At 38.9% G+C, this 22,742-nt stretch overlaps 5 protein-coding genes and 1 long non-coding RNA gene across 9 annotated transcripts; 3 read left to right on the top strand and 3 right to left on the bottom strand.

The window, feature by feature from the left end:
- Positions 1-69: 69 nt before the first annotated feature.
- LOC124634854 (oxysterol-binding protein-related protein 11) lies at positions 70-2,696 on the top strand. The gene is made up of 5 exons (XM_047170511.1): positions 70-377; positions 644-805; positions 1,156-1,253; positions 1,544-1,622; positions 1,814-2,696. Exons 1-5 carry the CDS (start codon positions 192-194, stop codon positions 1,928-1,930), a joined length of 642 nt encoding a protein of 213 aa, XP_047026467.1. The 5' UTR covers positions 70-191; the 3' UTR covers positions 1,931-2,696.
- Positions 2,697-3,121: 425 nt separating this feature from the next.
- On the top strand, positions 3,122-3,763 carry LOC124634856 (cytochrome c oxidase subunit 6B1-like). The gene is made up of 2 exons (XM_047170513.1): positions 3,122-3,422; positions 3,545-3,763. The coding sequence occupies exons 1-2, from the start codon at positions 3,358-3,360 to the stop codon at positions 3,708-3,710; spliced, it is 231 nt and encodes a 76-aa protein (XP_047026469.1). The 5' UTR covers positions 3,122-3,357; the 3' UTR covers positions 3,711-3,763.
- A 115-nt stretch (positions 3,764-3,878) lies between these two features.
- On the bottom strand, positions 3,879-7,209 carry LOC124634855 (cytochrome c oxidase subunit 6B1). Its single transcript, XM_047170512.1, has 3 exons — positions 7,058-7,209; positions 4,585-4,668; positions 3,879-4,143 (listed from the first exon to the last, which is right to left on the bottom strand). Exons 2-3 carry the CDS (start codon positions 4,662-4,664, stop codon positions 3,975-3,977), a joined length of 249 nt encoding a protein of 82 aa, XP_047026468.1. The 5' UTR covers positions 4,665-4,668; positions 7,058-7,209; the 3' UTR covers positions 3,879-3,974.
- Positions 4,688-7,047, bottom strand: LOC124634849 (serine/arginine repetitive matrix protein 2). Its single transcript, XM_047170505.1, has one exon. The coding sequence runs from the start codon at positions 6,764-6,766 to the stop codon at positions 4,865-4,867; it is 1,902 nt and encodes a 633-aa protein (XP_047026461.1). The 5' UTR covers positions 6,767-7,047; the 3' UTR covers positions 4,688-4,864.
- A 395-nt stretch (positions 7,210-7,604) lies between the features above and the next one.
- On the top strand, positions 7,605-22,565 carry LOC124634857 (histone-lysine N-methyltransferase E(z)). 4 transcript variants are annotated; one of them, XM_047170515.1, is made up of 19 exons: positions 7,605-7,807; positions 8,100-8,283; positions 8,563-8,778; positions 9,582-9,724; positions 10,073-10,141; positions 10,272-10,349; positions 10,512-10,604; positions 10,733-10,878; positions 11,216-11,379; positions 13,053-13,153; positions 14,396-14,504; positions 15,209-15,304; positions 15,538-15,668; positions 16,011-16,159; positions 17,747-17,853; positions 18,467-18,635; positions 19,376-19,566; positions 21,543-21,708; positions 22,225-22,565. In XM_047170515.1, exons 1-19 carry the CDS (start codon positions 7,733-7,735, stop codon positions 22,283-22,285), a joined length of 2,448 nt encoding a protein of 815 aa, XP_047026471.1. In that variant the 5' UTR covers positions 7,605-7,732; the 3' UTR covers positions 22,286-22,565. The 4 variants fall into 4 exon arrangements, with proteins under 4 accessions (XP_047026471.1, XP_047026470.1, XP_047026472.1 ...); XM_047170514.1 differs by having other exon boundaries at positions 10,730-10,878; XM_047170516.1 differs by lacking the exon at positions 10,512-10,604 and having other exon boundaries at positions 10,730-10,878.
- Positions 13,689-18,482, bottom strand: LOC124634863. The gene is made up of 3 exons (XR_006984936.1): positions 18,187-18,482; positions 14,376-14,755; positions 13,689-13,778 (listed from the first exon to the last, which is right to left on the bottom strand). It is a non-coding gene; the product is annotated as an uncharacterized LOC124634863 (long non-coding RNA).
- Positions 22,566-22,742: the final 177 nt, after the last annotated feature.

Below are 22,742 nucleotides of genomic sequence, written 5' to 3'. Positions count from 1 at the left end.
AACTTCTTGGAAATCAAAATCAAATTATATTTGGTAAAAATTAAACAAAAAAACTTAACTAGACGTAACAAAATCTGACTGATTTGTCACTTGGTGACGGATGTCAAAATCTCTGAGAAGAAAATATCGAATTTTTACTCAAGTGTTTACGTATTTTTCTGTGCTGTTGAGCTCTAGAGAGAAAGGATAAAATGATCAAAAATGCAGGTTCAGGCGAGCGTAGACCATTATCTGGTCAGTTATACAAATACACAAATGTTGTAAAGGGCTGGCAGCAACGTTGGTTTGCAGTGGATCCCGAAACTGGAGTTCTATCGTATTACCTCTTCGATGGACCTGGAGACACCATTCAACCTGGACAACCAGCTAGGGGTGAAGTAAGTGAAGCATTGTTGATAATCAACTAACTACTAACTGATGAGTTTTTAACTGTACTTGTTTACATTATATAGTGCAAAGTTTTTTAAATACTTACTTGTATGTTTATGAGTACATAATTATCTTCTCCGCTTTTTCTTACAAAATTCAATGCAATGCAAGCAGCTTGTTTCAAAGATAGTAAAGTAGCATTATTTGGGCTATAAGTATGTCATTTGGATTGTTTTTTATAGATATATATTTTTACGTAAATGAATAATTTCAGGCGCATTTAGCAGCTGCAGTAATATGTCCGAGCGACGAGGATTCCCGTACGTTCACCATCAACTGTGCTTCCGGAGACATGCTCAAGCTGAGGGCCACTGATGCCAGGGCCCGGCAGGAGTGGGTCAATGGCCTCAGGGCTATTGCTGAAATACACACCAAGGTAGCTGATCTCCGCCCCTAAGACGACCCACTGACCGATATTCCATATATACTTAGTCCCAGGTCTACATTATAACAAAGTTTTAAGACAATAAAAGCACAGAAATGAAGAATAATTTATAAACAGTTCATATAAGAATTCTTATGAATCATTCTGAAGTTTTACATTTTGTTGTGTCATGTATTTCTTCAGATAAAACTTTTGAGTATTACTTTTAAAATCAAATCAAAACAATATTTGTATTGTTTATTTGGTTCTATTCTGTTCCTTTCATATATAACTTCTCAACGATTACAAATAGTATACAATCCTTTGAATCCTTGTTAGTATCTTTTTTGTGTATTTTTCAGGCCATGGGTGCCAACCCGCCGCTGCAGCCAAGAGAACAGCTTGCAGTGCATGATGCCATGGCTTCAGCTAGGAACCAGCTACAGGCTACAGAAATGAGGTAATTATACATGCTCATCAAGAAACAATACATTTTTATATTTTTAAAAGTGTTTTTTACTTGAAAGAGATACAAATACATAAGTATGCTTACTTACATAATTAAATTTTGGCTAGTTGGTGTAAATGATTTGAAAATTAAATAACTTTCTCTTAAAAAATAAGGTGTTATTAAATAAACAATCACAACAACAGAAAACCAAGATAAGACAATAAGATGTTTTGTGTTTTTTTTCTTTCACTGGAAATCTTATAAAATTGTACTACATAGTAATTATTGCTAATTTCCAGTGATGCAGCTCTAGCAAGGTGTATAGAATCAGCAGATTCACCATTTCCACACACAGACCCAGACTTATTACTTTTAAAAGTAAGTTTTTCTACACAATTATTTTCTGCAATCATTACAAAATCATTAGGCACTGTGGTATAAATTGCACAATTTTATCAATAATACCTAAACATGATATTTGTTTTTGTACTTAAAAAAAGTCACTTAATGCTTCCCAAGATACAAGCAATTTTTACAAGCCTATAATTTTTAAAAATTTTCTATTGCAGGCAACATCAGCAGCCAGCATGCAGTGCCTGCTACAATGTCTGGGCATTCTGCACCGACAGCAGCAGTATACCACCGTCAGCATTTCCAGTAAACATTCCGATAATGATCACCACTAGTCCATTCTTCGTATAGATAGGCGATTCACACACAACACCGCTCCCTGGGGAATGTGAGTAGGATTCTTTGGTGGTGAAGTAAGGAAGGAATAACGGATCTAGTGAAGCATCGCCGTTCATGAAATACGCTTAAACATTTCTCTCTAGGGTTGTCCGACTGTGCGGTCGATCGGTTTGCTTTTGTTTTCCCGCCACGGACCTTCGCGGTGTCGTGTGAAAATCGTCAATGCAATAGTAGCCTTAGATTGTGGAATAATACATTTGATTGACATTCAGGTTGTTGAACTTTAAATGCTGTAACAGGGTGTCTATCGCACTGACGGATGTTTAAACAATTAATTTATAAACTTCCTCCAGTTATATCTCTGAAACTATCAGTCCTAGCTGAAGCTAGCAAATCGCCTAGTCGTCCCGATCATGACGAAATCCCATTGTTCATTTGAACGATGACGAGTTCGTAAATATTATTCCTCAATGTATTATTCATAGCTTAAAAAGACAAGCATTGTTAACATATCCTAATGTTTTCCTTCTAGCTATTAGCTATACATCGTTGGTGTCGTGAAAATTGTAAATATTTTATGTAATTACTATGTATTATGATTATTTTTAAATATAGATCTCTACACTATTGTATTTTTTAAATTTACACCATGGATATGCTGTTTTATCCAATGGATATTATATGATTTTATAGGTACTTTATGTTGGTTAATTAGTACCTACTTGAAAATAATAGCAAGAAATAAAGTCTTCTAATTGAATACATGAGTATTTTTTATTATAATACTAGCTTCTGCCAGCGGTTTCACCCGCATTCCGTGGGAACTACTTCCCGTACCGGGATAAAAACTAGCCTATATCTAACACTGAAATAAATTTTCAAATCGGACCAGTAATTCCTGAGATTAGCGCGTTCAAACAAACTCTTCAGCTTTATAATATAAGTATAGATAAGCTTTTGCTCCTCCTGAACAATTCATCCCTTGTTTTGATGTTAAGTGTTTGCTAAGTAATTATCTTGAGAAGGTATAAAGTAGTAGATTGCATTCGAGCTATTTGGATTGCTATTAACTTTAATAGGCAGGCGCCAATCGTTACAACAGAAATGTCACCTCTACAAACTATGATTATTGATCGCATACAAGTGTTGGCTCGATGCCAACTACTGATAACACCTATGTAGGTCATAACATAACATCGAATGTTGATGTTAACGCGCATAGGATATAAGGATATAAGTATCTCTGCTGACAAGGAAACAGAATATAGCTTGAAGACAGTATCGCCATACAACGAAGGTTTTATTCAAACGAGTTCGAAAAACTAAAAAGCCAAGTGGATTGACAGTCAAATCTTTTGTTTCAATGTCCTTACTGTATGGGACGTTTTTTTGACTATTTACATTGATTGACTAATTCCCCAAAATGTGTGACCAAGAATTTAGGACTCAGCGCATCGACCCACGATATCCCAATCAAAATCAAACCAAGTAAGTCCCTAAAAACTGGTGATTTGAGTAAGTCTGTATTTTTTCAGGTCCTAGTATTTCATCTTTGAATTTAGGAAACTACTGAAAAAGCATCCAAGAGTGTACTGTATTATTAATTTCAGAGCATGCTACGACAATTACTGCGACTTCCATAGATGCCAAAGGCTCCTGGGTGAAGTGGACGACTGCAGGATATTCAAGCGATACTTCGAGACGATCTGCCCCAACGAGTGGATTTCGCACTGGGATGACCTCCGAGAGAGAGGTGCCTTCCCGGGACCACTTTGAGATGAAATTGTATTGTTTATATTTACATTGAAATTGACATAATAAAATATTATAATGGAATTCAGTGTTTCTATTGCATGTGTGGTTCTGATGTGATTGTAGGTAAGCGTTTTCTCGTTCGTGTGTAGACTAGGTATAGGTACCTAGTTGAGAAATTAAACAAGCAAATGGAATTAACGCATTTATTCCCTAAATCACATTGGGCCTAAGTAAAAATAAAACTCGCATAAATTAACAAGTCGGTGGCGACATTTTTGGAATACTTTAGATCCTTCCCGCGAAGGTGCCCTCGGCACGTTGGGTGTCCCACTTCTCGACCCATTCATTGGGGCAGAGGGACTTGAAGCAGCGCTGGAAGTAGTAGCATGGCTCGTACTTCTGGCCGCGCACCTTCTGGCAACGGTGGAAGTCCAGGTAGCTGGCGTAGCAGTACCTGCGAAAGTGATTTAGTTGAAAAAGATTGATCCATAATCCAAGTTGATCCATACGCGATTATTTGTTTAAGCTTTTATTATCAACTTTTATTACTCTATAATAATTAGAAAATATTTTTTTGTTTGTTTTTTAGGGTGGCTCCGAAATTGCTGGGCGATTTGAAAATTTATTTCACTATAAGTAGGATTATCCCAGTCACATAGGCTACATTTATCCTGGAAAAATTGCTAAGCATATATTCTTTTAAACTTTACTTACACATTGATTTGTAGTGCATCGGTACCCATGAGAGTGGATAACCCTTTATCGTATAAATTCCTCGGCGTTGACGAATAATATGATTATGACCTCTATTACTTACGTAGAAGAGTCGTCGGTAGCACATCACGCCTCGTAGTTTGGACAGGACAAACACACAAAATATGAAAGCTTACATTACCTTGTCTGGTTCTGGTTAGGGAACCGAGGGTCGAAAGGTGCGGTTTTGATGTCAGCGGGCGATTTGATCATCTCAGGCATGTTGCTGTAACGAAACAACCTAGTCATTGACATAATTCTTTATTCGTAATTTTTCATAATGAAATAAGATAAAGTCTGGCTTCTAAACAAACTAATATAATAAACACAGTTTATAGTAGAAAATAAAAATTGTTAATATATGTAAATACATTGCAGAGGTCACAATAAAAATCTTAATCCTATTCTTATTAAGTATGTTATTATTTCACAAGAGGTCTTGTTTTCCGCTCCTCTTCACATGATGTCTCTCTATATTTCTTTACTTCCTGCATATATAGCGACCATGCATCCTTAGGTGCACTGTCTGCAGTTTGTTCATCAATAGCTTTAGCTTTCTTCACTAATCCAGTTTTAAGGACCCTTCCACCGCGCCTTTTCCCAATGAAAGGCAAAGTTGGCTTTTTTATTTCAGGTTTCTTTTCCGGTTCAGCCTTTTTAGTCACCTCCTGCATCTTTTTGAACATTTCTAAGAAACTTCCATCATTCTTGATAGGAATAGGACCAGGCTTCACCCTTGAGGATGAAGCCTGCATAGCTTGATCAGGGATCAGCAATTCTGCAAAATTAGGACCTTCCACTTCAGGTGGATCACCATATTCAATGTCATCAACTGTTGTTGATTCCACGGCACCAGGAGGGGGTTTCACTTCTTTAGGAGGAGTTTTGGATTCTTTTTCTTTCTCTTTTTCCTCCTGCCTGTTTCTGTGCATTTTCCAGAAACGTTTTCTATCTGCCACAGTAAACTGTCCTCGACGTTCATCGGACCCAGAGCGACTACGTGACCTAGAACTGTGGGATCTGGACCTAGATTTCGAGCCACCTGGGCTGACTGAATGCTTGCCTTTCGCCCTCGACTTCGACCGGCGTCGCGATGTCGATCGTGTTTTGCTAACCGAACGTCGTTTTGATCGACTTTTAGAGCGAGACTTTCGCTTCGTCTTTCGTTTAGATTTGGATGATCGGCGTGGTGGTGTAGATGAACTCGATGAATTGGAGGAGCGTGATCTCGAAGGGCGTGGACTCCTCGACGCTGAACGTCTGCGCTTCGAATGTCGCGGCGCAGGCGACATGGAGGGCGAACGCGAACCTGACCTAGATCGAGATTTTGAACTCGATAACATTCTTCTGTATGTTTTTGGTGGTGTCAAAGAACTCTCCCTAAACTTTTTGGCTGTTGCTTCAGTCTTATCCTTATATTTTTTATGTTCTTTTGGTGGTGGTGTATGAGATGACTTTTCAGCTTTCTTATGGGCCTTAACATCCTTTTTTACTTTTCGTGGTGGTGTTGAAACTTTTCTAGATTTCTTGGAATGAGATTTACTTTCCTTACTTTTATGTTCACCTTCATGTGAAGAATTGCTCAATCTGGCAGCACTAGGTGTTCTATGAGGTCCAGATTTACCACAAGAGCCCGAAGAACTCCTGTCTCTTGCAGGTGTAGATTTTTTGTTAGCATGAGTCTTGTTGGATTTTTTCTTATAAGACCTTTGAGATGTAGAAGAACTTGATGATACAGATCTCCTCTTTTTCTCTCTCTTTTGAGGTGATTGGGAATAGGAATGTGATCGAGAGCTAGATCGATCACTGGATGAATATTTCTTGTGTTTCGACGTTTTGCTCCTTGATCTACAATGACGACCCTCTTCGTAGCTACTGTCTCTTTTCTTAGAATAAGCTTTCTCTCTTCGCTCATATGGGGACACACTTCTAGAATTGCTTTTGTAAGACCTTCGACGTTGGTATCTCGGTGACTTATCAGCTGAACGACTTCTATCACGTTGTCGGGTAGGCATCTCGTACGAGGCGTGTGGAGTTTGGTGTTGAAGAGGGTAGGTCCTGTTGTCTGGGTACTTCCCATAGTAGGTGCCATCGGTGCGCTGGTAAAAGTTAGAGTCGTAAGGGTAGCCGTAGGGGGGCGCGTACGCCTGGTAGTCGTAGGGCGGCGCGCCGTACTGGCTGTAGCTGACCCCGGTCCAGGGGTCGGTGGTGGGCATGGGCCGCGGCGGGGCGGCGGGCGCGTAGCCCGGCGCGCCCGCGTAGTCCGCCTCCGCACCCGGCGGCCCGCCGTCCCACGCGCTGCCCGCGCCGCGATACGAGGACATACTTATCACAGTCCCCTCGCATAACCTGCGGCAGTTTGTAGGTGCGCACACACCTACAAACAGAACAACTTTTTGGTGTAGACAGCAGCTCTACATATACTTCGCTCGAGAGACACCCTCGTGCAGTGATTACATTTTTCATGTTTCGTTGATAAATAATTTTATGTCGTGAAACAACAAATTACGTAACCTGAAGACGGAGCGGAAAACCCGCCTCTGAAGCATGCGTTATAGTTAAAGCTGACAAAATTATACAAGAATATCTATGAAATACCTCTGTTACATGCTCACCTTTTTTGAAACTAGCTTGTTTCTGAAATATTTTATTTCAATAGAAAATGGCAGCCACACATTCGCTACTTGAAACCCATAAACAATATAGATTGATTAGTAGAGTGTAGACATAACAGAATATCCATAAAAAGTTTTGTCTATGAATACCGTGCGCTCAATATGATAACTTCAAGAAAGGAATTGATGTACCACAAAAACATAAAATAGCACTTTTCGAACGTCAGAAAACAAAAGACAGCCCCCAAAACGCCCACCCTTCGCCACTTCCTATGTGTTTTTATGCTGGGAAGAAGTGGCGCAACAAACTCCCCAGCAACACATGTCTGTCTGTAGGTTAAAAGAACCTTTCAACAATTTATTGTATTTACATTTATATGCAAATTGAAATGTCATAAAGTAAAATTCTGTATAATATGTGCATTGAAGTATTTTGATCAAAGAGATGATTCCGTTCGATATTTGAGCGTACTGTACTGCAATTGTCAGTGAAGAACTGGAAAATGGCAACACTGTTCAAAACTGTCACCGGTCAAACTGTCAATCTGTCATGTCACCGGCGCGCCCTGGGTCGGACGGAGGTGGAAAAGCTTTCTTTTTGTTTTAACTTGTCGAAGCCTTTCTAACTATTGTACTTAGAAGATCTGACGAAGCTTTGTAAGTCGGTTATTGCTCATGAGTAAATCTAAGGTTTCTGCAGAATGGAAGAAGCGTGTGAAATCGGAATATATGAGGCTACGCCAAGTAAAGGTATGTTTAACGTAACTTTCATCGAACTAAACAAAGAAACATTTTACCGCGCCTTTTATTTTTTAGTTAGGGACACCGGTTTACAATTGGAAGAACTGGTCATAACGATAGATAACAATCGTAGCGGAATTTATAACTATCCGATGATATTTTTTAATGCAATTTTATTAACGAAACATCTCGAATATGGCGCACGTTAATTATTGACCGAGTATTGTCCTCCTCTGAAAAGTAGCTTCTGAATATAAATGCATCCTTAAACAATAGTTTTACTGAGTTTATATTATTACAGCGTTTCAAACGCGTGGACGAAGTAAAGGTAGCATGGGCCCGCAACTTGAGAATTATGTCGGAGGCGGTTGAGGCTCATGACGCGGAAACAGCTGAGCAGCCAAGGAAGCCATTCTGGCCTCCGGCTGCACCTGTACCTAATCATGAGAGCCTCATGAAGAGGGCTGAGGTCACTTATACTGATGGTAAATAAACATTTTTATTTTATTTTTATTGAGATATATGTACTAGTGTTCTATAGTTTGATTTGAAAAGTGCATTTGAATTTAGGCTAAATCTTAATTTCAATAAATATATAGTCAAAGTTTTTCTTACTTGTGTGAACACAACTACAAAAGTGTCTGCACAGTGTGTAGTTTGAATACATGAATTAATAAATAATAATATTTTTGACTAGATAATTTATAAGATTATTTAATTACATAGATGACATCTTATCTGATAACTAAACTGTTTGTCTGCAGCCTCAGGCGTAGTAACAACCCAACAGGTCCCAATCAGAATCATAAACTCTGTAAACCCAATCCCCACCATGTACACCTGGGCGCCAACACAGAAGAACTTCATGGTGGAAGATGAGACAGTCCTGCACAACATCCCGTACATGGGCGATGAGGTGCTGGACCAGGATGGTACATTCATCGAGGAGCTCATAAAGAACTACGACGGGAAAGTGCATGGTACATCTGCTTAACATCATTACTCTTTTGTTTGTGGACTGTGTTTGTATGGCATTGTTGCAAGTTCATCTTGTTTTTAACCATATAGCATCACGTAATTAAGGTGGTCAGTCACCGCATGGCGCTTAACTGAATCACTGAAAGATCATTTACTTTTTGAACAAGTTTTTATATTAATCTTGGGTCTCATTATAGAATATGGCCACTTAATTTCCAAAAATTTTATACCAATAGCATACCAGCTATAATAATCAAAAAGTCTGAATAATAATTTGTAATCTTGTGGGTAACTTACTAATGACTAGTATGAACATGAATAAATTGAGAATTAATTGTTTTGACCTTCCTGTCTCAGTCCACAGACTCCCACTTAATACACATTGGTGTGTGGTGCACACATCTATGCTTTAAATATATTTAGAACAAAATAGTTTTAAGTACTATGAACCACAGACATGACCCATACAAATCCCCTTAAAAAAACACAATCATGTTTCTGGTTCATAATTCAAATAATATTCATTTAAGTTAAGAAATAGCTTAATTCTTATGAGAATATTATAAGTATCAGTTTCTGTACACCTCATAGGCCTTTGCACTCACACAGTCACGCTTATCGTGCTTTGTAGACTATATTCATGCACCATTAGCTTTGTTATACACTGTTTGTTAATATAATATTATAAAATAAAAACATCGAAACCTGAACCCAAAAAGTTGCTAAAATTGCACTAAAATGTTGTACTGTTACAAAAGTTTTCAACAGTCCAGTATTTAAATGAAGTTCTTATATGTTTGTTCAGGTGACAAAGAAGGAGGTTTCATAGATGACCAGCTGTTCGTGGACTTAGTTCACGCGCTGATGGCCTTCCAGACTAAGGAGGAAGTTGCAGAGGAGCGCAGAGACAGGGAGGCTCGGAACTCTAAGGAGGAGAAGGAGAGAGAGGTGAGCTTCAGAAATCATCTTGCCTATTTTTGCATTGGAAAGGACTCCTCACCATTCCCAATTTTCTATCCATCTGTTGATGTGCTTACTAGAGATAGAATTTTAACATTAGCCTTATACAAGCAGGAATCCAAATTAAATTAGAATATCGGTAATAGACAGGAGTCATTTCTCTTTCCTTCCTCATTTATAGTTGAATGGCCAACTTTTACTGATTTGATTTTTACTGATTCATGGACCTTCTACTTGCCTTTTATGTTACATTTTATTCTTTCAAATAACAGACCTGGGTGAAACATAATCTGGTGCTTTCACTTAATTTGCTTATCAATCACATTTACATTTCAGGCTAAAGAAAAAGCTGCGGAGCGCAAAGACAGAGAAGCAAGAAACTCTAAAGAGGATAAGGAGAAAGGAGTAAGTAATAAGGTTTATTTCATAACAGTTTCTAAAAGTTAAAGAAAAGAAAATAACGAGAAGCGGGAAGGATCTTCGTACTCGGAGAAGTAAGGATGTATGTTTTAATGATATGTGTAATAATGACCAGGTACTGACGACTAAGGACAAAACTGAAGAACGCAAGGATCGTGAGGCGCGGAACTCGAAGGAGGATAAGGAAAAAGCAGTAAGTAATATCAAAAACTTCATAATTGCATGTAATGAACAATAGGTTCACTAAGGACGTTTTATACGAAGAAGGAGGAGGCAAAGGAGATCAGAAGACAGTCGGAACTTTAAGGAGGAGAAGTAAGGAGTTATATTTTATTGATACATGTATACTGAACAGGTACCCACATTGATGCCCTTCCCTAAAGACGAATTATCTGAGGAGCTAAAGGAGCGGGAAACTCGGAACTCTAAGGAGGAAAAGGAGGTAGAGGTGAGACTTTGCTTTCAAATTGCTAATAAAAAAATCTGCGTGAAAATTACTGGCAGGTCAGAAACTTGCCTCGCAATAAACGTCGTAGTCTTGTGTATTTTAAATAATATTCTTCTGATTTTCAGAAGGATTCGAGCAAGGATAAGGATAAAGAAGTGGTTAAAGAAGGCGACAAGAAGGTTATCAACGATAAGCAGTTTCCCATATTTACGATATTCCAAGCTATCAGTATTCAATTCCCTGATAAGGGCACTGCACAAGAGTTGAGAGAAAAGTAAGTTCATGATAAATAAGTATTTTAACAATCACTTGATTTGAAACTGAAATAAAGCATATTATTTTAGTGATTTCGAGGTTTCAATAGTATTCTTTTTTGTTTTAAAAAAAGCTTAATTAGTCTCCTGCGTTCTGGTTCAGTGCAGCATGTTTTTTTATTCCATATTCTTCTATCTGCTAGCATCTTACATCATTTTCAGCCACACAATCCATCCATAGTTTCTATGGTATTCCCGTTTGACGATATGGAGTGTAACCCATACCATTTTGTTTAAAAAAATATTTTCAGAATTGTACACTGTACCGATATTAACAGTATATTTTGATGTCGCCAGATACATAGAACTAACATCTCGCAGCGATCCAAACGCCCTCCCGCCGGAGTGCACTCCGAACATCGACGGTCCGCTCGCGGAGTCGGTCTCGCGGGAGCAGACCATGCACTCGTTCCACACGCTGTTCTGTCGCCGCTGCTTCAAGTACGACTGTTTCTTGCACCGTAAGTTCTCTGTTTGAATATTTGAATGTGTTCCATGTAGGTATGAGGTAGGAAAGATGAGCGGAGATGTCATAACAGAATATCTCTTAAGTAGCGTCGTTAAAATGGGGTTCTTCGTTGGACGAATAATGTTGTTTCCGCCCTAACACGCCTTGGCATTCTTCATTTTTTGTGATACCGAAAGTTGTTACCGGATGTCTTAAACGCCTTGTTAGTTCACTCGTAATTAACCGTTTTGGCCGTACCGTACGCATTTGACCTACGTGCATTATGGCATCTCCGCTCATGTTTCTTTACTCCGTGGTTCCACCATAGATAGGCAGGTAGTTTTTTTTTTGTTGAAGATTTTATTGCCAGATGTTTTGGTAGTTGTTAGGTGTAAACTTTTTGGTGAATAAAAATTGTAAAACAAGGCTAGATAGAATGTTTGGAACACTACTACTACTCAAGTATTTTATGCCTTATCAAAATATTTTACTGTGTTTTTTATAGTAAGTATTGTATTTATGAGTTAAATCTTCTATCAATTGCTCAATTGGTTAGTTACCTATACAACGTTATTTTTTGACTATATTTAGGCCAATTGGTTATTGTTGCATTCGCGATATTTAAAAGGAAAAAAAGTCAAAGCAAAGAAAGTTAATAATTTAAACTTCCCCACTAAAGATAAAGTTGTATAAAGTAAATTTTAGTATTAAATAATTATATAAGTACAATATATTAAGTATAAGTTAGCAAAATGTCCTAGGGCTGACTATATTTGTTGTTCTGTTTGCCGGCAGGAAGTCAAACGGCAGGTAAGGCCGTACAGACAAACATTACCATCAATATTATTATGATTTATGCTATTGTTCTAAATTCCAACACTGTGAAAGAAAAATATCCAAAAACCAAAGACTAGAGATGTATCCTTCTGAACTTTTTCTGTGTCTATGACAACTAGATGTTGCCAGGATCTTTACAAAATAAAATGGCTGAAAGGATTAGGAACTTAATGATAGTATCAAATTGAATAAAGCAAGTTGTTAATTAGTTTGAGTGTTGAATAATACGTCTCTAGTATAAAACCATTGCCCTGACATTATTTTGCACCATTTTTACTATCAATTAATTATCATTTCCCTTTCACTTGATGTCCTTAAACACTGTAAACTTTTCATTATAAATACACAGTCAAGTATTATACATACCTTTTAATTGTTCTATTGTTATATTTTAATTTGCTCATGTATCATTCATATTATGTTATTCATTTATGTAAGTAATAGATATTACACACTTTTACACCCTTATTACTCAAAAAATACCCTTATGCTTATAGCAAAGAAAAGAAAATTTCAAAAAGTCCAATGTTTCGTCTTTTAGAATCATAAAGTTTCATTTATCGAGCTGTAATTTTTAAATCTTATATCATTGTTATCACTTCTCATATAATTTAATATCATCAAATCTTTTATTGCCACATCAAAGACAAAATTAATTCAGGCTCAAGTTCAGTGATAACATAAACGTAATTTTTGTTGATGGTAAACATCTGTTTAATTTGAATATTTCATAGTAAACAGTTGTATTAAGAAAACTTACAGCTAAGTTGTTGTTAAACTTGGGCTTAAATCATTCACTAGATGTAAGCCCAACATAACATATTTCTAATATAAATATAATGTATTCAGGTCTGCAGGCGTGTCACCCGGGGCCCAACCTGACAAAGCGCAAGGGGCCTGACCTAAAGGCCTTCTCCGAACCCTGCGGGCCTAGCTGCTATATGATGCTTGTAAGTGAAATATTTGTTATACAATGATGATAATTTTGATATAGCTATTATAGTATGAGTAATCTTTTTAAATAATAAAGTTGAAAAGTTTGTTTAGTCAAACACACACATTTTAGGATCAACAGGACTGATATGAAAAATTGTTCAGTCTACATAGCTTATTTATCATAGTAGGCTACTATTACGTTCATATTTGCCTGAGTGCGTAGGGTAGTTTCAATAGGACGTGGATGTAACTGGTTCGACGTGGCTGGTTCAAGATAGTATTAAGTATTAAGAAACTATCGGGTCCAACTACAGCTATGAAAAAAATACGGGTTTGGGCAAAAGTGTTACTAAAATCTCTGTTTGTCATTAAGAAGACATAGTGTGGAAAACCACTTATTTTAGGATTAGGGCTCTCCTGTTTCTCTGGTTCTAAGTACAATAAAAAGAGAAAAATGCTTTAACAGAGCTATAATTTCAAATCAATTATAAAAAATTACAATAAATCATTTTAAAAATATGTGATTTTTAACAAATTATAATTATCAAGTTATAGTAAAATAGCTATCAGATGTACGCGAAAATCCAATATCTTGGAGCTGCACACACAGTGGTAGTGTTCACGTTTTGATTTCTTTTTCTGGAAAAAAAAGAAATATATATCATTATTATTTAATGACTAGCCTCCATCCGCATTTCGAGGGAATCACTGCTAAGTTTTATCAAAATCGATTTCCACTAGCTTCTCCGAAATTATCTATTTCTGAAAGGATTTCTCGAGAAAACCTGGACACCAGCTGAAACCGGCATTGAGCAAAGGTGGTGATAAAGGTGGTAACGCCCGATCTTTCTCTGTGCGAGAGGAGGCCTGTGGCCAGCAGTGTGACGATAAAAAGGCTGATGATGATTATAAATGTATGAATCTTACTTACTGGGTAATTGGGTTGAGGAGGTCAGATAGGCAATCGTTTCTTGTAAAATACTGGTACTCAGCTGCATCCGGTTAGACAGGAAGCTAACCCCAACATAGTTGGGAAAAGGTTCGGAAGATGATGATGATGATGTATGATCTTAGTTGGTAAACCTCGTAACTGCCTCGTTGGTCTTGCTGTCGCAAGTGCGGCCGCTGAGCACGAGGTCTCGGGCTCGATTCCCGAGTTGGGCCGAAATTGCTTTGTGGGTTTTAGAAGACTAGTAAATAGAATATATAAGTAATAGGGCGTTGTGGTGTACTGACTTTACCCGATATGATGCGAGGACGGAATGCGCGAGAAGCTGGCGCGCGAGGCGCTGGCGGGCGCCGCGCTCGACTCGCCCAACGACGCCTCCTCCGAGGATAGCAACGACAGCAACCGCTTCCACAAGGGTACGCACATCTTCGCATTTAATACAACTACACTTCTTTACTTAACCCGAATAATTTCTCAATTTATACACCCTGTGTACACACTTCTTCTTTGTCCGTAACTTTTGCAAACTGTGTTTTTTTTTAAACGCGAAACTCACTTTTCACACTAAATATTGCACCCATAAAATTCACCAGAGAAGTCGGTTTATGAAACTGTGTTACTATTTTAGAATATACAATTTTTGGCTTTCTATTTTTGTGAATTGTACCTGGAAATTAGTATTAATTACTTTCTCATTTGTTTAATAAGTAATTTTATTTCATTTCAAGCACTAGGATATAAGAGTTTCTATTTACATCAAACTTTCCAATTTTTTTACTCGACAACCGTTATTGAATCTATATATTTGCAAACCAATACTTGATCATCGTACACGCGATGAAACAGCGGTAATATTGGTATTAAATTATTTATTATACAAATGGGTGTAAATAAACTTTTCTTTCATTCTTTGTAATATATGACATTGACAGAATTAGACATTGATTGACACATTCTCTTTTAAGAAGAATAAAAGAGTCCAAGAAGCTTTTATACAATGACATCTTCCAAGAAGGTTTGAGCTTGCTTGTGACTGAAGACCAATGTTAAGATTATGTAAATAGGTTTTTAATTTTCTTGTTTATATGATCTTTCCATTAACTCCTTATCATGATTTTAGGCAGCAATAGTAACTCAAGCAACAGCAACTGGAGTTCCAACGGTCACTTGAAGCAAGCAGGCGAGAGTTCTGCGGAACCCGCTTACAACGCATTAGGTAATTATCACATATTTACAAGCTCTTACATACTCAGATGCACGACCGTTTGTTTGCATTAGTAAGTTACTACAGAACGTTCAATGTTCACATGCTCAGACTCCATTTTACCAGCAGACATTAATTATTGTTACTATTAATTAATTTCACAGCAGAATGCTTCAGCAAACTAACTTCACGTTTGCCAATGCAATGCTAAACAAAACTAAATCATTATTGTTTTATGTGTGCAGGTCTGTCAGTAGGCGATATCGAGTCGGAGTGGACGGGGTCTGACCAGTCGCTGTTTAGGGCTCTGCACAAGGTGTTCCCCGCTAATTACTGCGCCATCGCTCAGGTCATGCTGTCCAAGACCTGCCAACAGGTATATACTCGTTTCAATTATTCTGATTTTGTTGTTTTGTGTACTATATAGCTACTATGGTTGACAGGATAATATGTCGTTTGATTTTTAGTTAATTTATTTAACTACCACATGACTGTAATTTAGCCTATAATACACTTCAGTTTCAGCATTAAGTTGTCTTTTTTCTGACTAGTAAAAATTTTATTCTCAGACGTAAAAAAAATATTTTGAGTTTGATACCAATTTTATCAAGCAAATGGTGCCATATTGCTCTGGTAACTGATCCGGGCAGTAAACACTGATACTCCAAACCAGTTAGGAATCGGCTAGGCGGATGATAATCCATCTGTTAATACCCAGGTGTATAACTACTGGATCCGCACGGGCGTGGAGGAGCTGGGCCCGGCGGCCGAGCTGACGCCGCCGCGCAAGAAGAAGAAGAAGCATCGCCTCTGGTCCGTGCACTGCCGCAAGATACAGCTCAAGAAGGACTCCGCCTCGCATCATGTGTGAGTAAAGATCATCATCATCTCAGCCATAGGACGTCCACTGCTGAACATAGGCCTCCCCCTTAGATCTCCACAGATACCTGTTGGAGGCGACCTGCATCCAGCGTCTTCCGGCGACCTTTATAAGGTCGTCTGTCCACCTTGGTGGACGTCCTCCAGCACTTTTCGACCCTATCGGCCATCCGCTCTGCGAGCAATATGGGCTGCCCATTGCCACTTCAACTTGCTAATCCGGTGGGCTATATCGGTGACTTTAGTTCGTCTACGGATCTCCTCATTTCGGATTCGATCACGTAGAGAAACACCGAGCATAACCCTCTCCATAGCTCGTTGAGTTTGAGATGAGGCCGATAGTGAGAGGTTTCGGTGCCATAAATCATCACTGGTAACACACATTGGTTGTAGACTTTCGTCTTGAGGCACTGAGGTATGTCGGACGAAAAGACATTGCGTAATTTCCCGAACGCTGCTCCGCCGAGTTGGATTCGGCGGTTGACATCTTTCTCGTAGTTGGACCTGCCTAATTGGACTACTTGTCCTAGGTAAATATTAATATACAAGGTGTTCATTTGCATTTGTGCCATACTTCAGGAGGAGGACATAAAATACGCTACGCACTGCTTTTTTTGTCATTGTAATGTCGTAGTATTTCAGAAGTAATCCAATTTTATGAATAATCATTGCGTATGCTTTGTGTTTGCGTTTTTGTGAGGGCGCAGCACGGTTTTTAGGGCCAGTAACACACGCGCCAAGTTTAAATACGGCTAGATGACATTGACGGAATTCCGAATAAAAAAAAAAAAACTACGTACCAATTTTTTTGTTGATTTGGGTCGAGAATCATTGGCATAATTACGTCCTTGAATATGGCACGGATGCAAATCAACAGCTTGTATGAGTCAACAACTTCGAGTACCGAGCTGCCAACAGAGACTGGGGTGGGCTGAACATGGACATTTGACATAATTTTCGTCTTGTCCATGTTCATTTTCAGGCCCACCCGTTGTGAAACTCGGTCGAGGCCATCGAGATTTTTTTTGATTCTTGATAATATGTAGGAAAATATTCAAAATCTTTCTGTACTTACCTCAATTTAATTTGGGTCAACGAAAGTTACAAAAGAATAAATATACCAATCGAACATAGTTTGCTATTTTTAACGTGCTTTTATTAGGTTTTCCTCAATGAAAAAAATAAATATGTAAGTTAATCAAAAGTAGGTAACTGCATTTTACTATATTACTATATTCCAAGGATGGTGGAGTTATGAAAATTAGCAGCTGTATGTAGTTCTGATGACGCTTCGATAATATGGTTTTGTCAAACTGATCTGATGATGAAGCCGGAAGATATGAACTGGAATTCATGATGGAAAATCGTATTATAACTGTATTTAGGCTTGTTAGAAAAGTCTTGTAATGATTTTTAAGTGTATGTATTTATGAAACGTGTTTTTTTAACTTGTATTATCCTGTTAATCTTTTACACTAATTGTGCCTCACCACACTTTATGTTTCCAAAGTGGACCACAATTATGATAATTGATGATTTCTTCTGCATTTATTAATTAGATATATGTTTGTTTAGTTACAACTACACGCCGTGCGACCACCCGAACCAGCCGTGCGACAACATGTGTCCGTGCCTGCAGTCGCAGAACTTCTGCGAGAAGTTCTGTCAGTGCAGCAGCGATTGTAAGTTTAACGTGTTATTCATGATTAACCTTCTACTGATTTACCCTTATAGTTATGAAAATTGACGAATGTTAATGACATTGCATTTTTTTGCAAATAAACATATGTTTTAAGATTTTTAGGCTTTTTGTGTGAAGGTAGATATGCAAATTGAAATTGGTAGCCATTTGAAAATTTTGTTGTACACATATCATATACAATGTAATTTTGATTTCTCGCCGGTTGTGTCAGATTGCTATCCTGTTGGATTATGAGAATGAAGTTATAGCAAGTGTGTCTGTGTTTGTGTAAATGATGGTGCACTTTGTATGTCTTGTGTAGCTGGTTGATTACCTTTTATGAGATTAGTTGTTGTGGTTGAAATTGGTCTTGGACGCTATTACAATGTGTTGAGTATTGAAATAAAATGGCACAGTGTTACAAGGGCGGTTTAGGCGGCTGCGAAAATTATTCGTGTACACGTTTGTGTGGCGCGCTGCTCGATAACGAACTGGTCGTCGGCCGGCTTCGTCACTCGCGTCGGTCGTCGTGGCCCTCCGTGCCCTGGCGTATTGGATGCGTGCTATCGTGTAACGGTTTGGACGCATCCACAATGTAATCTTAATTGTTTCAGGTCAGAATCGTTTCCCTGGCTGTCGCTGCAAGGCGCAGTGCAACACGAAGCAGTGCCCGTGCTACCTCGGCGTGCGCGAGTGCGACCCCGACCTGTGCACGGCGTGCGGCGCCGACTCGCCGCACCTGCCCGCGCCGCCCGTCTACTGCAAGAACGTGTCCGTGCAGAGGTACGTACGTGCGCTCGGTGCTGCCCGCGCCGCCCGTCTACTGCAAGAACGTGTCCGTGCAGAGGTACGTACGTGCGCTCGGTGCTGCCCGCGCCGCCCGTCTACTGCAAGAACGTGTCCGTGCAGAGGTACGTACGTGCGCTCGGTGCTGCCCGCGCCGCCCGTCTACTGCAAGAACGTGTCCGTGCAGAGGTACGTACGTGCGCTGCGCCGGATCTCAGGACTCGCGAGAAGGTTGCCTATCATTTGAACATCATTCACAGTCGCCACGACTCAAAGAGTAAGGTAGACTGGCAGAGATGCAAGAATTCAGGTAGGTCAGGAGCCTTATACTAAATTAAATAAGTATGGTGTGTATGACCAAAACGATCAGTTACATTTGAACTAACAAGGTCTTCGAATTATTTAAGACAGGTTATCTGTCAACGATTTTTGGTATTACAAAAAATGGTCGACCCCAAAGAAAACGTATAGGACCGAAAATGGTGTCTTTCTTCATCCCCCACTCACCCACCCATATTTTAACACACTGCTTTCTTAATAAATTTTCTATTATAACACCTCCGCTAATCCATTTATCCACTATGTCTGAAAAATGCCCAAGTAACTAAATTGTGAAGATCAAATAGACAAACACTCCATATAGCAAACTGGAAGCCAACCCCAACATAACTAGAGATAGGCTAGGCAAATGATAATAACTAGATTATTAATTCAATAAATCTATTTCCAATCCCCAGAGGTCTACACAAGCACCTACTGCTGGCGCCAAGCGACGTGGCGGGCTGGGGCATCTTCCTGAAGGACGCGGCGCACAAGAACGAGTTCATCTCCGAGTACTGCGGCGAGATCATCTCGCAGGACGAGGCGGATAGACGCGGGAAGGTCTACGACAAGTACATGTGCTCCTTCCTCTTCAATCTTAATAATGGTATGTTTATTTGTCAAATTGTTTAACTTTCTCGTGACTTTTTGTTAGCAAACAAACATAGGTAGAGATAGAAAAATATTTATCTCCTATTTTCAAATAATTTGGTTTGTTAAAACTTCAGTCATTACTACTCTATCTAAGCCTTAACGATTTAAGTTAGCCATAGCACAATGTATTTTGAGTTATTCAATTAGCAATTAGCTTAGCATCCTATTTAATAAAAACAATTTTGCACTACAGCAACGAAAGCAATGTTTACAATATACACTTCTGGACACATCTATTGGCCCACCTTAGAGTTTAGGTTTCGATGGCCCCTACTGAAATATGATTGCTAGATTGAACAAAAACTGTTGATGCAGTTTTAAACCTGATATATTTTACCTTCTTTTTCGATCGTATTGTTTTAAATTTGAATTCAGAATACCATACGACATGGAGCTACGCCTAACAAGTAGGATATGCGCCTTGTTAAATTTGCAATTGGCAATTGATTTTTTTAATAAAAAACATGTTTTATCAAATAAAAGTTTAATTTAATAACGCGTGTTGCCTCCATGGGCGTCTACCACAGCTTTCATACGATTAGGCATAGAGTTTATCAACCGCTCTATGAAATTTTGAGGGATCATCTCCCATTCCTCTTCTATGGCAGTTTTTAACTCCTGCGTCGTCTGGGCACCTGGCTGACGAATTCTAACACGTCTTTTTAGCTCGTCCCACATGTGCTCAATGGGGTACATGTCTGGGCTTCTGGCTGGCCAGTCCATAACTGTGATATTCACATCCCGAAGATATTCCTTGACGATGCCGGCCGCATGAGCTCTTGCATTATCATGCATAAAAAGGAAATTTGGGCCCACATAGTCCGCGTATGGTATCACGTGAGGTTCTAAGTACTCACGAATGTACCTTTCAGCATTTAATGTTGGCAGCCGTGGTCCTGTAACAACCTCAAGTTGAGTTTTGCCGCTCGCGGATATACCGCCCCAGACAGTCCATGAGCCACCGCCATAAGCAACCCTCTCTTCAAAGCAGCATTGTGCGAAACGCTCTTGCTTACGTCGGTAGACCTTCTTCCTTCCATCATTGCCATGTAACACAATTTTAGACTCATCAGAAAAGACTACACGGCTCCAATCTTGCTGTGTCCAATTTGAATGACTGCGTGCGAAATGAAGGCGCGCTGTTCGGTGGGCTCGCGTTAGTTTGGGCCCATTAGCTGGCTTGTGTGCTACCATTTCGCGTTCTTTCAACCTTCTCCGAACAGTTCGAGCGCTCACAGATACTCCGTGGAAGTCGCGACGTTGGTTTTGTATCTCAATGGAGGTAAGGTGACGATTTCTCAAGCTAGTCGTCACGATGAATCGATCCTGCCTTTCAGTTGTGACCCGAGATCGTGGCCTTTCTTGGCGACGAACAAAGCCGCCAGTCTCTAGGTACCTCCGATAAACATTTCAGACCGCAGATCGACTTTAATTAAGTTGAGCACTCACGTTTCTTTGGCTGTGTCCGGCCTGAATAAGTGCCACAGTTTGGGCGGCGACTTCAGGTGAAGTATCCATAGATTATTGATAGAACCTCGTCTAAAGTTAAGAATAAGTAATGTTTGTTGCAAAACCAAAGATATCAATCACTTTTTCAAGAATTAAATCCAAGTAAACCAATAAAACCAAGTTTTCTTAGTATTAGATTGTTTGATATCAACAAACAGGTTCCAAATTGTCTTTTTTTTCTTTAAATTCTGTGTTCGAAATTCAAAAAAACACTATTGAATGAAATTGTGAATGTGCCAGGTTCAAAACTGCATAATAACTTTTTGCTCGACCTTATATAAAATTTTGGCTAGGACCAAAAGAAAATGAAAATACAAGGTGGGCCAATAGATGTGTCCAGAAGTGTATAAGGTAATTCCTGAGTATTGATAATATACTGACAGATAAAACGTTTATACTTCTTTCTCTCCTGTCCCTCAGATTTCGTAGTAGACGCGACTCGCAAAGGCAACAAGATCCGTTTCGCGAACCACTCCATCAACCCGAACTGCTACGCGAAGGTGATGATGGTGAACGGCGACCACCGCATCGGCATCTTCGCCAAGCGAGCCATACAGCCCGGGGAGGAACTGTTCTTTGATTACAGGTATACTGTGCTAAAGATAATATAAATCAGACAAGCGAGTTGCTTATCTCGTATTTGCAGTAGGAACTACTATAATGGGCACTGTGGTCATGTCCAAACCCTAATTTAGTTATGACATCATACATATTTCTTCTTTGTATATAATAATCCCAATATAGACTTTCTAATGTACTCCCTCATGAATTCCACTTCTAAATTCTCTTATGTACTATGCATGTGTACTCTCCCTATGTGCTCCCTTGTGTATCTGAATTTTCAATCAAATCGGCCGGATGAGCCCACAATCTCATGAGGGCTGGATCCGGCCCTAGATATTTGTAATAGTTATGCAAAATGTATTCTTGTATACTTAATATAAATACTATTTATTGCATCATCTTCTTGTTTACCATGATTCACATGGAGATGAATTGCAAATAAGGATTTCAGTACAAAAATCTGTATTTTCGTCATATCTTTAAATTCTGCAAGGAAAGACTTAAGAATTTGCAACTTAAATACGCCTTATGTTTTCAGATATGGACCGACCGAGCAGCTCAAGTTCGTTGGCATTGAACGGGAAATGGAATTCTTATGAGAGCAACCCAAATAGTCGTAGGACAGACATCACGCTCCGACTAGTGTCAGCGAAACCTTGCCAACTTGTTCTGAAGACACTCAGTGTCAGTGATGTCGCAAACTACAGACTTACCCAACCCAACAGAGGGTAATGTTAAATTATGGACGTCTTTAGTTGTAAGCTTACGATAACCATTGTCTGTATGTTGGTGAATCTTTTAGTGTTACAAAATTATTGTAGAAATGTGAACTGATTATAACTTACTCTGTCTTTTTACAATAAACAATTTTTAATCATTTTTCTGTAGTTTAAGTCATGTACCTAATCGTAACTAAAGCAATAATACGATACGAATTTTGGATACTACTCTAGAGCCGACTCATTTGGCAAATGTATGATGCTATGTAGTTTCATCACAAAATGGCATTTTTTAATCATCATGATGAGTTTTATTTTTTTTACCATGATTTGACTA

Source organism: Helicoverpa zea, chromosome 12 (genome assembly GCF_022581195.2).
Source record: "Helicoverpa zea isolate HzStark_Cry1AcR chromosome 12, ilHelZeax1.1, whole genome shotgun sequence".
Taxonomy (NCBI): domain Eukaryota; kingdom Metazoa; phylum Arthropoda; class Insecta; order Lepidoptera; family Noctuidae; genus Helicoverpa; species Helicoverpa zea.
This window is presented reverse-complemented; position numbering and strand designations above follow the sequence as displayed.